Below are 14714 nucleotides of genomic sequence, written 5' to 3' on the forward strand. Positions count from 1 at the left end.
TCAAAACCACTTATATACCAAAAGATGGGCACCAGAGGTGGGCCGAGGAGGCCACAACCCACCAGGGCGCGCCAGGGGGGCCTGGGGCGCCCAGGTGGGTTGTGCCCACCTGGTGGCCCCTCTCTGGTGTTTATTGGCTCCAGTATTTCTCAAATAATCCATAAAAAACTCCGTAAAGTTTCAGCTCATTTGGAGTTGTGCAGAATAGGTGGCCTGACGTAGCTTTTCTAGGTCCAGATTTCCAGCTGCTGGAATTCTCCCTCTTGGTGTGTTCCTTATAAATTATGAGAGAAAATGCATTAGAATTACTCCAAAAAGCATTATTATGGATAAAAACATTATAAATAACAGTAAGAAAACATGATGCAAAATGGACGTATCAACAACCTACAAAGCAAAAATGCAAGGACTTTTATCCCAAGTATGCTATATGTATGATGTCCCGGTGATATGATCCAAGATGATCGAATATGACAATCTTAATGTAGTATGATGCTATGGTTCTTGCTTAAAAGCTCTTTTCTTCTCTTTCTCTTTTGCTTAAAAGCTTGTTGGCTCTTTCTCTTTTGATCTCTTTTGTTGGCCACTTATGCAAAACTGGACAAACCAAGATAACTATTGTGTATATGCGATGACAACCTTGTGACACAAGAGATGATACCAAGATACGGATACCAAGATGATGTGAGATATGCAATGATCACTAGTGTGCACAAGTAACGTTGCCGGCAATACTCAATGGCTAGTCTCGATAGGAAAGTGACGCAAAATTGGCTATGGGGTTATCAATGCAATGGCAAGGAGTACACAAAAGTGTCGTTGAAGTTACCATCCTTGATTATGGTCGAGGGTGTGAAGATTGTGAAGGGGGTGTTGTCGATGTCGAGTCGTTGGCGAAGATGAGCGGTGGTGATGTCGAAGCCGAACCGTTCCTAGTTAGCCAAAACACCCTAGGAAACGGAGAACCACAACTCAAATTCTCAAAGCAAATGGCCAAATGGTGGTAGCGGAAAGCGGTGCTACGGTTGGGTATGCCGAGGGATTAGCGGAAGTGGGATGGTGGCGAGGGGTTAGCGAAAGTGGGATGGTGGCGAGGGGTTAGCAGAAGTGGGATGGTGGAGGTCGAAGTGGTAATGCGGTGGCGGAAATGGCGGTGTAGAAAAAGTGCAGAAAATGCAGTTTCGACAGTGGAAGCCAGATGATCCGGGCGAGTCCGGATGATCCGGGACTTGGTCCGGATGATCCAGGCAGGTTAACTGCGCGCGGGTGAGGCTCGGGATGACCTCGAAAATGGGGAGAAATTCATAGATTTCGAGGATTTTTTATGGATTTTGTGGTGGAGATGGCGGGGAAAGGTGAGGTCCATTTGCAACACAAAGAATCCATAGATCAAAATCAACAAAACTTCATCATACCAATAAATCACAAAAAAATTGGGGCTATTTTTGTGGGGAATTTTCGAAATTGGGACAAAATCAACAAAATTAGGCTAGAAAAGCAAGGGGTAGGGGCTCCAAATTCGTTATCAACCAAGGGTCATGATACCAAGATGATGTAGGGTGAAAACCCTAGGTCCGATCTTTCATGAAATGCCGGGGATCCTACGAAGAACACGACGAATACACGAGGGGAAACACGAGGGGAAACACTCAAATCAACGAGAACAATCACACATGTGCTAGATCCATGAACACAAAGAGTGATACAAGATTGAAACGGAACAAAGGACGATACAAGAGGCAATAGTTCTTTCAGATCTGGAGACAGGGTCTTAAATCCATGAGGGGATCTTCCCTTGCAGGGTCTTGAATCCACTTGGGATCTTCTCCACGGAGGCCTCAGTCTCCAATGGAGTATGTATCAAGTGGGTGAGCAAAGATCTATCTCTAAAATGAGCTATCCTTTGCTGTCCCTAGAAAAGTGGAGGTGGAGGCGTTTATATAGGCTAGGGGGACGGAAGGGTACATGGGCTTCAGCCCAAAACGCACACGCAGGTGGTAGTCCGGATGGTGGCCCGGATGATCCGGGTGTCAGGGGTCCGGATGATCCGGGTGGCCGTCCAGATCGTTCGGATGTGTCGCAGCCGTCGAGGGGGGTCGGATGACCGGGAGATGGCCCAGACGTCCGGGAGGGTCCGGATGATCCGGGAGTCGGTCCGGACCGTCCGGCTTTGCGGGGAGGCCTAATGTAGATTTGGGCGCTGTAGCCGGATCATCTTGGGCAGGGTTCGGATCGTCCGGGCTGGGGCCGAATCGTCCGGACGGCGGTCCGGATCGTCCGGGCTGGGGCCGGATCGTCCGGACGGCGGTCCGGATCATCCGGGCATCTTCTGTCTTGTTTTTCTCTTCTTCGTCTTCGCGTTCGTCTTCCTCCTCCGATTCACCTTGCTCCTTAGCTTCTTCATGTCTAACTCCTTGGTACTTGAGTATACAAAGTGTCTCCGTTTGAAGTAGTAGCCATGTCTCATGTGTTTCAAAGAGGAATTGCGAGAGGAGAGATGTCACCTCGGTTTCGAGAGCTCTTGCACGTGCTTGTGTCATGAGTCCACTTGGAACTTGGTGAGACGATGATAGGTCCATGGGGATGACCTTGGGATGCTCCGCATCACCTCCTGTCACGGCCAGACCAACTCGGTACGGGGCGAGGACGCAAACATGCGGGTTCAGCTGGCCCTTCGCGTGCGGGCCAGCACGCTAAAAGGCTCCCGCGAGCGTGCACCCCGGACGACCCACCTGAGGGAGGGGTCGAATAACAATAGCCTCAGACGCGCCACGCGGTCCACTCGTCATGGACCACCCAGCCGGGTTGTCCGTGTCCACACCGTCCGGGCAGATCGGAGGACTCGGAGTACCCCGGAGAGGCCCCCGCAGTGAGCCAGCGCAAGCAGGCGCAACGCACACCCTGCCTGCCGCGATTGGACCAGCCGGATTACTGATGGCGGACGCTGACAGGCGGGCCTAGCTAGGCCTTTGCGAGCGGGTAGTTGTGCGACGAAGGCCGTACAATGACGGTGGTCCTAAGCGCGCCCTACGGTCCATCCGTCATGGACCGCCCAGCCTGGTCGGATGGCTCGAAGCATCCCCAAGAGGCCCCCACGGCACGCCATCATGGGACGGACGTCTCGAAATGCTCTTTATGTGTGAGGAGCCCAGAAAGACAGGTACTTCATATTTTTTATGACAGTAATTTATGAACGGAGTGAGTATAATATATCTTTATTTCTGATTATGTACTCAATTTTATTGTCGGTAAGCATTACTTGAACCCAAAGCAAACACTGCACTGGTCTTTTTCTTTTTTGAGCTGAACACTGCACTGATCTTAATACAGATCGAGATCAGATCATACGAACTCATCAGCCTCCGAAAACCCTCGGTCCTTCTTCTCCAAAGTCCCACCTAATGCCGCTCCACCACCCGAAGCACCGCCACCACCACGACGAAGACGTCCTCCCCTACCACCGCTCCGACGACGAGGCGAAGCCGCGCCGCCCATACGTCCCCTCCAGCTTTCCCTCCTCCCCTGCCTCCGCCGCTTCCCCCCACCGCTTCCTCCTCCCCTTCGCCGTCGTCTGCCTCCTACTCGCCGTGGCCTCCCTCTCCTTCGCCGTGTCCGTTAGCCGCCGCCCTGTGCCACTCCAGTCGCCTCCCGACTCCGTCGCCTTCCGCTGTGGCCGCGCCGAGGACTCCCTACGCTCCTTCCTCGCCTCCTCCGGGAACTACTCAGCCGGCGACAGAGAAAAGGTGCTCGCTGTCGTTGGCGTCCACACTGAGCTCGGATCCGCCGCCCGCCGTGCTGCGCTCCGTGCCACCTGGTTCCCGCCAAACCCTGAAGGCGTCGTAAGGTTCCATATGATTCTCCATTCATCCTACTTGGATCTGGTTAGATGTTTTTTTGCTGTAGTTTGCTGCTAGAGAAGCTTATACCTTCATGTGGATCTCATAAGACGATGCCTATAGTTGCTTTCACCTGCATTGCTCTACGAAGCTTCGACTAATGCGAGATCTGTTTGAATTTTGAATCACCAATTATCCCCACTCCGTACTATGGCTGTACTAATAACCAGTAAATTGATGTAATTTTTGTGAATGGTTTGTTGCAATCTTATATTTTCTGGTTTGATTGGTAGCAGTGCGGGTTGGAATGGGTCTTACCATCTTCAGCACTGGCTCATTTTTCCCAGTTTGGCTTTGGCAGTTAGGCAAATATACCTTTTTTTGCTCACATTATTTGTAGAACTAGTAGTATTTTAAGATTAATCACAATAAATATAGCATAATAATATTTGTAGGGAAATTTCTTCTGTGAATTATTGGTAACTTGACCTACATTCCATGTGACCAAATGAGGTGAGACTTGAAAACTCTGATGCAATACCAATCTGCAGTTCCATCATTTGATTTATGTAGCAGAATATTCACAAGCTATAAGTGGAATTTCAAATTTACGCCCCATATCTGAGCATATCTTTTTTTTTAATATGCACACACATTATGAACTGGAACATATTAGAACTTCCCTGAAATTTATACAATTGTACACGAAGAGTAAAAAAGACCCGCCGATTGAAGTAAGCAGTCACCAACCTGCAAATGCCACTGATTCTCGAAAGGGAAAAAGCTGGGTCACCAATTATGTGGCCTCATATTCATAATCAGCCCAGCTATCCACTAGCTGGTCCTTTACTTTGGACAACCCGTTAATTCCCATATTGCTGTATTCTAAAGCCAGCGGGGACCTGGTTCCTACAAATTGTTTTCCTCTTATCAAGTGAATTCAGATGCAATCGATTGCTTTGTGACCAAGCGATGTAATAAACATTAAAAAGCAAGGTGACCTGATACAAAATTGTAAAATACACCAGTTAACAAACTTCATTTTCGGCGCTTTAAATGTAAAACTGTGTTGGCGTCTTGGTTAGCAGGATTTATTTGCCATGTTTCTTTGTCGTCTGCTTGTGGATATATATGAGGTTTTATCATGATAAAGAACTTCCATATTTTAGAAAGTGCTTTCATTAAGTATGGCTATTTACTTCTCTTGAAACTATACTTGAATTGTTGTATAATTGTATTGACTGACATGCATTACTAGAAAGGGATGTATACTATTGGTGGACATATAATTTAATATTAACCGTAACCTGTTCTGATAGGGCTCAGCATGTTTCTTCGTGATGGGGAAGGCCCCCGGATTTGGCCTGATCTTCACGCTAGGAAAGGATAACTTGCTTTGCCTGATGAACCAAATGTCAAGAACACACACCAATGTGATAGCCTTTGACAGTGAACTCAACCAACAAAACAGTTGATGGACATCTCGATTTCCACCGGAAGAGACTCTTCAATTCTTACAAACACAAGGAAATGCAAGAACTAAGGTGGAGGGGATGGTCAAAACCCTAGGATAGGAGAGCAAAGCTCAACTAGTTTCTTCCTAAAACAAGTCTGACTACAAAAAAGGCTGTCTCCTCTTAATTGTACTCTCTACTTCAGCCCTAGCTATTGTGCAAAGTGTTTCGCCCATTATAAAAGCCACTTGGGCAGCTGAAATTCGTTTTGGTTTGTCTGATACCTTGCTGCACACCCAGACCCAGGACATGCCTGGGGGCATGTCTTCCCTGTTCAGCTTCTTTGTTGTCCGTGTTTAGCTTCTCAAACCTAAGGATAGACAAAGTTGATGTACCAAATAGCATCCAATTCATATGTAGATTAGCGGGAGACTCAAGTATGAGAAGACTCACCTATTGCTCGAGTTGTTTGGCACATGCCATCGTCATTGGCCCTACTTGAGTTGGAGGCATGTCATTATGGATGTCCTCAATCATCATTTTGGATGGAGGCATTTCATTTGGGGTGTTCTCATCACTTTGAGAGCACCAATTTTTACTATAATAACGTTTCTAGCTTATCTTATATGATCTTTTTATCTAAAATGGTTAGTTACTTTAGTTTGAGCACACTGTAACTATTACCTATAAATGGAAACATGTCATCTCTAATTAAATCCGTTCATCGGTTACATGGTTGCAGTTCCCCTACTTTTAACGCTTTAATAGTAAAGAATACATTGAATCATTTTTATGCTCACTGGCCCTCCACTGCTCCTGCAGTTTGGAACATGGATTTGGTTTATCTTTTAGGTTTGTCATTGGAAGGACGAAGGACAAAGAAAAAATGGCAGATCTTCAGAAAGAGGTAGACATGTATCATGACTTTTTGTTTATTGATGCTGATGAGGGTACAAAGCCCCCAGAGAAGATGTAAGCTCTGTACACTCTGTAATCTTGTATTTCTACCTGTGAACTTGCATCTTGTAAATCTTACCTACTGATTGCTGATGTGATAGGTTAGCATATTTCAAAGCAGCTTATGACATGTTCCACGCAGAATTTTACGTCAAAGCTGATGATACTATCTATCTGCGCCCAGGTAAATTTTGTGATTTACAATGTATCAAAACTGTTGTTTAGATAGTTAGATCTGTGATATGTAATTATGTCACATTTCTGCGCCAGATAGACTTGCTGCTCTCCTTGCAAAGGACCGACTTCATCACCGGACTTATATTGGTTGCATGAAGAAGGGACCGGTTGTCAGTGATCCGAATATGAAATGGTTAGTGGAAACTTGAATTGGTTCTAACTTCGAAATTCATATTTGCATATATGTCAATTTTTCTGAAAAAGCAATTGGTTTTCAATGCAAGTCCAATTAGTTTTCCATGTAAGTCATACTAGTATCCATGGCATCTATTGTTATTTCAGCTATGAAGGTTTTGAACTATCTTGTTCATTGATTATGTTATTATTTCATGACAGGTATGAAAGTTCATATGGATTATTAGGTAATGAGTACTTCATGCATGCATCTGGTTCACTGTATGCTCTTTCTTCAGAAGTGGTGGGAGCTATAGCTACTACAAACAATGATAGGTTAGTTGTTTATCTTTTTTTTCCGGCCTGTAGAGTGAAAGCGTATGATAGCTTGCGTCACTCTGAACATAATATACATTACCAAGGAGGCAAGGAGTTAACAGATGTTTCTTGCACATATTATCATCTTACATAGTTGTTTAGTGATGAATTCTTTATGTTTCTAACCTAGTTCTAGCGTGTTGCAGTAGATCTAAAATAAACAATGGCACAATACTAAACTACCAAAATGTAAGCTTCCCATGATTAGGTCACTTGTGTTGCAATGAGAACTCACAATTTGCACTCAGTCAAACATGTTAAATTTATCAAAACAAGCTTTTGCCCCGCTTTATAGATAAAGCAACCACCAAGTCCATACAACAAGCTCAAGTGCGAGAAAAGTGAAAATACGTTTGTTGGGGCAACAACACAAACATGCCGTAATAAAATAAGAGGAAAAAAGCCACCAAGTGGCCGATAGATCAGTCGCTATGAGTCGGGGCAAGACGACGAGCTGCCAGTCATTGCGTCCATCATGCTGCCAAGCTGGTCCTGATCCCGCTGCCTAGAGAGCGGGTGCCAGTGCTGCAAAAAGGCCAAGAATTTGAATAGTCTGTGGCCTGCCGTAAGAAGATCCTCTCAATAACCATCTTGTTAAACATCTTCTAGAGGGTCCAGGTCATCGCTGCGAACACTAACCAGAAGAGGCGTCTCCTTCTATCTGTCTGGTTGGCATGAGTTTTCGAGAAACCCTGCCAGGTCAGGGCCTCTCAGTTAGGCCCCAGAGCCTCACGAACAAAGCACCAAAAGAATCAAGCAGCTAACCAGGCGAAGAAGATGTGGGTCCTAGTCTGGGGACACCACAAAGAGGATGTAATCCATCGCCAAGCCCATTCCGCTTGATCACCTCCGTCCCCGATGGGAGGCGATCCCGCAAAAGCTGTCACACGAAGATCTTGATCTTCAGAGGAAGGGGCACTTTCCACAAAGGTGTGGTCCATGCAAGAATTGGTCACCGGCACAAGGCGTGGTATGCTGAGCCAACAGAGAAGAACCCCGAAGGGGTCAGGCACCAAGATATGACGTCCGGATAATCCGGAAGCATCGACGGAAGGGCTGCCCGAAGGCTGGCCCAAGCAATGGTTTCCTTGGGCCGAATGTGCGACGGAACAAGACGTTCCAAATCCCATTGTGAGCGGCCAAGGACACCAACAACATCGGATCTGCACAGATAGCAAACAAGGCAGGGAAATCATTGCAGAGTGGAGATCCACCCACCCAAGGGTCCAGCCAGAAGAGGGTCCCATCTCCATTGCCTATGGAGATAGAGAGCCCAAGACGAATCTCATTCTTGATGGACTTAATCGACTTCTAGAACTGAGATCCCTCCCTATGATCACAGGCAAGAAGTGGGCGGTCCTGCAAATACTTTGCTTTAATAAGCTGCAGCCACAGGCCCCATCCTCTCTGAGGATCCTCCAAACCCATCTCAACAAAAGGGCCATGTTCATGCGACGGGACACAAGAATACCTAGAACCCCTAGGTCCTTGGGCAAGCAAATATCAGCCCACTTGACCATATGGTATTTCTGACGTCCATCAGTCGCCTGCCAGAAGAAGCGCGATAGATTCTTACCAAAGGAGCTATGCACCCCTGCAGGCAAAATATATAGCCCCATCATATACATGGGGAGACTAGAAAGGCACGAGTCGATACGCATGGATTTACTCCCTTTGGAAGTAAATCTACCGCACAATGGTGCAGACCTAGACACAACACGACCCATAAGTGGGTCAAATTCCCAGAGGGGGACCCTCGAATCAGATAGCGGCATCCTCAATTACGCAATGGGGAAGGAGGACAACTTGCAATTAAGGTTGTCCGCAATCCGCTGCTGATCGTTGACAGAGTACCCTAATACCACAACCTCACTCTTATCGAAATTGATCTGAAGTCCCGACATGGCCTCAAAGCAGAGGATAGGAACTTGAGGTTAATGATATCAATTTCCGACCCTCAACCATGATCATGGTGTCATCCGCATATTGGAGGTGAGTAACGCCACCTCCATGGACAATATGCCCAACCACACTGGAGATGTGGCCGGCCATCCTAGCCTTATCCAGGATGGCCACAAGGGCGTCAACTGCCAGGTTGAAGAGGAGAGGGGAGATAGGATCCCCCTGCCTCACCCCATGAGAAGACCTAAAGTAGGGGCCAACCTGCCTATTAATATTAATTGCGGTGCTACCGCTCTGATCAACTGCATGATCCAGGAACACCAACGGCCATCGGGCCCATTTGCTCAAGAACTAAGCGAAGGAAAGACCAGTCAAGGGGGTCATATGCCTTTTGGAAGTCCAACTTAAGGAATACACTTTTCTGGCACTGTACCTTCACCTCATGAATGATTTCATGAAGAGTTAGAATTCCCCCATGAATACGACGCCACTTCAGAAAGGCGGACTAGCAGGGGTGAGAGAGGCGTTCCACCAGCGGGGCAAACTGCGTCGCACACACCTTAGAGACAATCCGTTGTAGCACATTAATCACTGTAATTAGCCTGAAGTTTTGGATATCCGTTGCCCCAACTATTTTGGGGATTATGGTAACGACACCAAAGTTCAGGCGGGACATGTCTGATGTCCCAATATAGAATTCATGGAACATCGGCATAATCACCGGCTGAAGCTGCACCCATAACCTTTGGAAGAAAGCAACCGGCAGGCCATCCGGCCTGGATGCTGAACTAGCCTTCATCTGCGCAATCGCCCGACCAACCTCCTCAGGCGAGAATAGGAGGGTAAGTTTTGCACTCTCAACAGGAGAGACCCTGACCTCAAGTGGCCAACAGTCTTCCGCCAAAACACCAGAACGGCCTTATAACATCAACCATATGAAGTCCATCATGCACAAAATACAGTTGGTTATAGCTAACATTATGTTTGGCGACGTATTCATCATGCACAAATAATTGCTCCTAATTTTTAAAACTGCATACCAGTTTGAATGTGATCAGCAAGCTGCAGATAATCATATCATAGATGGCATGCATGCACATGTGCTCAGATAACTCCATTTTGCACAGAAGGTTCTCCAAATCGCATGTGCATATCCATCATTAATGATCTGGTACGGTGGTGGTGAGGAACCCACCAAGTACGAACACAGCCAACCTACGCCCTCTGTTCCAAAATATATGATACTTTAGATATGGATAGTCTCCAAGATACAACTTCCATTGTTGCTTTTTATATGGATATGTCAGTAAATATTTTGAAATAATTTTTCATGACAAATCTAATGGCATAATTTGTACATTAAAAGAATCTGAGTAGTTTCTTTGTTAATTACTCCCTCCGTCCGGAAAAGCTTGTCCCAAGCTTGTCTTTCAAATGACAAATCTAATGGCATAATTTGTACATTAAAAGTAAATATTTTGATGCTAGATACGTCCATTTGAAGGACAACCTTTTCCGGACAGAGGGAGTAGTTGTCAGTGATAAGAGAAGTTCGGCCTCATGCTTTCTGTTTTAGTACTTCACAATGAGAAAACATATAAGATAATTTATGCGTGGAGAAGCAGTAACTCCCAGTGATAGCCTTTATACTTGCTAATGTGATTGTATCGGTTTATTATTGGCCATGGTGGCAAGTAGATTATTAATCTTACCATCTGGTATTGTACGTTAAGAACCAACTGAAGGACATAAGCATGACCCTTTTTACACTTGGCATAAGCTTAACCTTATTGATCCTCTACTGGTATGTTAACGCCAATAATCAATACTAAATTATGGTTTTGATTTCCAATGAAGCATTCCAGGCTTCAAGCCCATTATGCAAGTTTTTTTAGGGAAGCCTATTGCGCAAGTTAGTTCTGTTGTGGAGAGTGGATCTGAAAAAAGAAAATCATGAACATAAGAGAGATATTTAAGGTGGGACCCTTCCAGGGGAAAACCAAGGGGCGCACAGAGGCAAGATAATTAACACTATGGTATGAGAGTTGCAACTTGCAAGCAGGGAATTGTGAACGGCACATCCACCATTTCAGGCAGATGTGGCATGCTGCTAAAAAGAGTATATACATAAGGGTGGAAAATGGCTCCTAGTGGTCGGAAAACTGTCAGCCTACACTCCAAGTCTCCGGCATGCCATTCTACCATCAGAACCTAGAAAACAACGATACATAGCGAGCATGGAGGGCACGGTTAGTTTGTTTGGGGAGGCCGTCCAATTTTTTCTTGTGCTTTTATGTTCAGAAGCAAAAATACAAACAAAACAACGTTTGAACTGAGCATCCAGTAATGGATGTTTCCACTATCTCTCATGTAGATCTTTAAAGCTAGACCCCGTTTTGATATGCTTTGGTGGAAATATATTCATATTTCTAGTGATCTTCTTTTTGAGTCAGGGGCGTCATGATTCTGCGCCAAAGGTGCTATGAGCTGGTGCAACCGATGGCGGTTGCTATGCTGAATGTTGCCTTCGACGAATGTGCATTTTAACCTATGTCTCCCATTCATTATCTATACAAAAGTAGAAATCGTGAATCTGTGTTATCCGTTAGCACGCTCTACTCCGAATGTTGCTTTCAAGTAAAAGACCCAAGGAAAAAAAATCCAGCTATACAGCAGTTAAACCGCAGAGACAAAAAACCAAGAAAAACCATAGGTAAGACAAGGGGTTGCCCTTCACATGACACGTGTCATGTGGGAATGCCTGATCACTTCTCAGATGTCACCCTCCCCCTAGTTGCTCCCTTAGTTGAATACATCTTCTTGATCGGCTGTTATCTTTTTCCCACTGTTATGTTTTAAATGTTTACATAGTCGTTGATTTACTATATGCATTTCCCAGTTTAAGGATGTTTGATTATGAGGATGTTACTATTGGCTCATGGATGCTTGCCATGAATGTAAATCATGAAGACAACCGTGCAATGTGTGATTCCACATGCACTCCCAGCTCCATTGCTGTATGGGACAGCAAGATATGTTCAGGTATGTCCTTGGTGAACTACTTGTCTAAAATATTAGTCATAACGTCTGAAGGAGAGAATGACCATACTGCTAATTATGCTACCATCTCTCATTTCTATGTGTAATTGTACCTAGATGTATTCGTTATTCAGTTTCGTTATAATGTTCTTCATATCTCAAGCCTATCGGTATAGATCAAGGTCTGATTGTACAATGCAAAATGTCTTTGATTGACGCACCTCATGCCTTCTTTTGTGGCTCGAGTCCATTCTTGACACTCCAACACATGGTTAAAGCATTCCTTATTTATTTGCAGGCTCTTGTAACCCCATTGAGAAAATAAAGGAGCTGCACAACACAACTTTGTGCTCAAAAAGCCCAACATTACCGCCTGAAGTGGAGGAGGAAGAGTAGAATATTATACTGATACGTTATTGACCCATGAATGGGCTATTGTGTGGATGCCAATGTCTCCCTTATGGGGAAATTGGATTCATTATCGCCTGGAGTTATATTGTTGTATGTATCACCGATCTTGTTTGGACAGCAATCTTTTTGTAGCCTCTTGCTGCCGGAGGACACGTGCAGAAGATACCACAAGACCAGCGGGGTATTTGAGTGCATACCACCAATTGATCGTGCAAACAACATCCGCGTTAGGTTCAGCTATATTCACAAGTGGGGATACTTATTTATAGTTGATGTTCACCGATGTACATACACCACTGTGATATGTTGCTATGTCCTGTTGGTTGGGCACCTGACAGTATGATCAGGGTTATTTATAGTTGGTGCCATCTGATTCCAGTTGTCTGGCCCCATCTTGTGATGGTTGTAATTATGCTCGTTGCTTAGGTACTTAAGGTACCTGACAGCATTGAGCCATTGCTGGATGGAGGATTTTATTGGTTTACTTATAGATTTTGTGCTTAATACTGTGCTCTTGATTGTCATAGTGCTATTCCATTTTGATGACAATGATAACGTGTTTGTGTTTTGGTGAGGCTGAAGTTTCTTGAGGAAAAACTCATTGCTAGATGTTCTATGTTGATACCACTATGCAATACGAATAGCTTTGCATATTGACTGTTGGATAAACATGATCCAATGGTGGCAAAATCCGAGCAGTCCTGGCCGTAGGATATCCTCTTGGCTACACTGGATTATTTCCATGTGTGCTACCTAGAAGTTTCTGTGCTTGGGCTCAAGTACAATGCACAATATGCACCAACCTCAAAACAATGCCATACCACTATACACTATAAGAATATCTTCGAATATTGACAGTTGGATAAACCCAATCCAACTGTAGAGAGGTGGTGAATCCGAGCAGTGCTTGAATATTGACTACATTGGATTATTCCAAGGGAGTGGATGGTATATACTCCACTATACAATGTGCACAAATATCAAAACAATGAACTCTTTTGTTCCAGACTCATCCATGCTATAATTCTCCAACTTTTCTCTTATTGTCATCTATTTTTGCTTTGTTATTTACAATGCACAATTTGCATAAAAAATAGGCATTTTCCATTTATTCTAGACTGCTATGTAGTCTGTACTATGATTCTTCCAAGTTTTTTTCTAGAAGAATCGGCATTCATTTTTGTTTACCGATTTTTATTTTGGTTCAAGGCTATGACATCGCCTTCATAAAGCCTGATTCCTTCTGCAATACTTGTCTATTCATTCTATTTTCTACCCAAAACTACAATATGAGATAATTATAAGACAAAAGTGATGCATATGTTTCACATGGATTTTGTATAGTATAGAGCATCCAATCATAGAATATTTTGTATCTATAATTTGATTACAAATGGCACGAACTATGAGAACTAAATCTCTACATCTTACAATTTAAACATATATGACTTGGAATCTACATATTTGCGAAAAATGCTAAATGGAACTTGGGCTCATGGAGCCTAAATTTTGAACAATTTGAAAAATATACTTTTATGTTTTAGAAAACTCTGAAAAATACACATATATCATAGATGTAATGTACATGTGTGTAAATTTTCATGATCAAATATGTTAAAATGAGAGCTACAAAAAAGGAAAACAAATATGTGGCTTTTTATGACATGCACTGTTTACTCTTGAAGTCCATGAATTTTTTTGTGCAGCTTGCAATTCAACGTATTTCATCGTGAAATTTTACACACATATACATTACACCCTTATATATGTGTATAGGTGTATGGTTGTTTTCTGAACTTTTTGAAACCATGAAACTATGAAATTTGATTTTTTTTAATAACGGGTTCCATGGAGCTTGTCCTCCATATTTGCATATCTGTACTTAGTCACTTTCTTTTTGCCATAGTTTCGTTATGTTGCAGTAGAGGATTTTAGTCCCACTTATAGTGCCACTCCTATGTCCTACGTGGAGTGCCACACCACCAGTGAAGAATAGTCAAAGTAAGTCAAAGAAAGAAGACCCCAAGAAAGAATAAGTCCAAAGAGGAGACAAGAGCAAAGAAGCCTAAGCCCAAGTAAGAAGGCCCCTCCTAGTGTAGGGATTTTCCCTCTAATAGGCTACAACCCACCCCTTAACCCTATGGGCTAAATGATGGAAAGTTACCTAGTTCTACCTTCTGACCTCTTTACTCAAGGGTAGACTTCATTTGTCAAGGACTCCTAGGCTATATAAAGCACCCCATGGGCATGTAACTCACTCAATTTCACATGAATACACTAAGTGGAGGGTCACTCTCTCCTTCCAATCCCCTTCAAGAGCGCAAATGAAGGCCGAGAGCTCTGAGTCCGAGGGACCTTGTAAGGCTTGGACTAGTCGGGAGTCGTG

The 14714-nt window shown here is 44.2% G+C and overlaps 1 protein-coding gene across 1 annotated transcript; it reads left to right on the plus strand.

Annotated features, from left to right (window-relative positions):
- Positions 1-3325: 3325 nt before the first annotated feature.
- On the plus strand, positions 3326-12832 carry LOC125551241 (probable beta-1,3-galactosyltransferase 12). The gene is made up of 7 exons (XM_048714400.1): positions 3326-3844; positions 6113-6262; positions 6349-6431; positions 6518-6617; positions 6821-6934; positions 11778-11920; positions 12216-12832. Exons 1-7 carry the CDS (start codon positions 3402-3404, stop codon positions 12311-12313), a joined length of 1131 nt encoding a protein of 376 aa, XP_048570357.1. The 5' UTR covers positions 3326-3401; the 3' UTR covers positions 12314-12832.
- Positions 12833-14714: the final 1882 nt, after the last annotated feature.

The sequence above is a fragment of the Triticum urartu genome, chromosome 1, assembly GCF_003073215.2.
Source record: "Triticum urartu cultivar G1812 chromosome 1, Tu2.1, whole genome shotgun sequence".
Lineage (NCBI taxonomy): Eukaryota > Viridiplantae > Streptophyta > Magnoliopsida > Poales > Poaceae > Triticum > Triticum urartu.

Bases quoted from the DNA above. Each gene is read 5' to 3' on its own strand.
- LOC125551241 (XM_048714400.1), top strand. From the start codon at position 3,402: ATGCCGCTCCACCACCCGAAGCACCGCCACCACCACGACGAAGACGTC. The intron at 6,432-6,517 runs GTAAATTTTGTG...TTTCTGCGCCAG, and splicing joins TACTATCTATCTGCGCCCAG to ATAGACTTGCTGCTCTCCTT. The intron at 6,618-6,820 runs GTTAGTGGAAAC...ATTTCATGACAG, and splicing joins AGTGATCCGAATATGAAATG to GTATGAAAGTTCATATGGAT.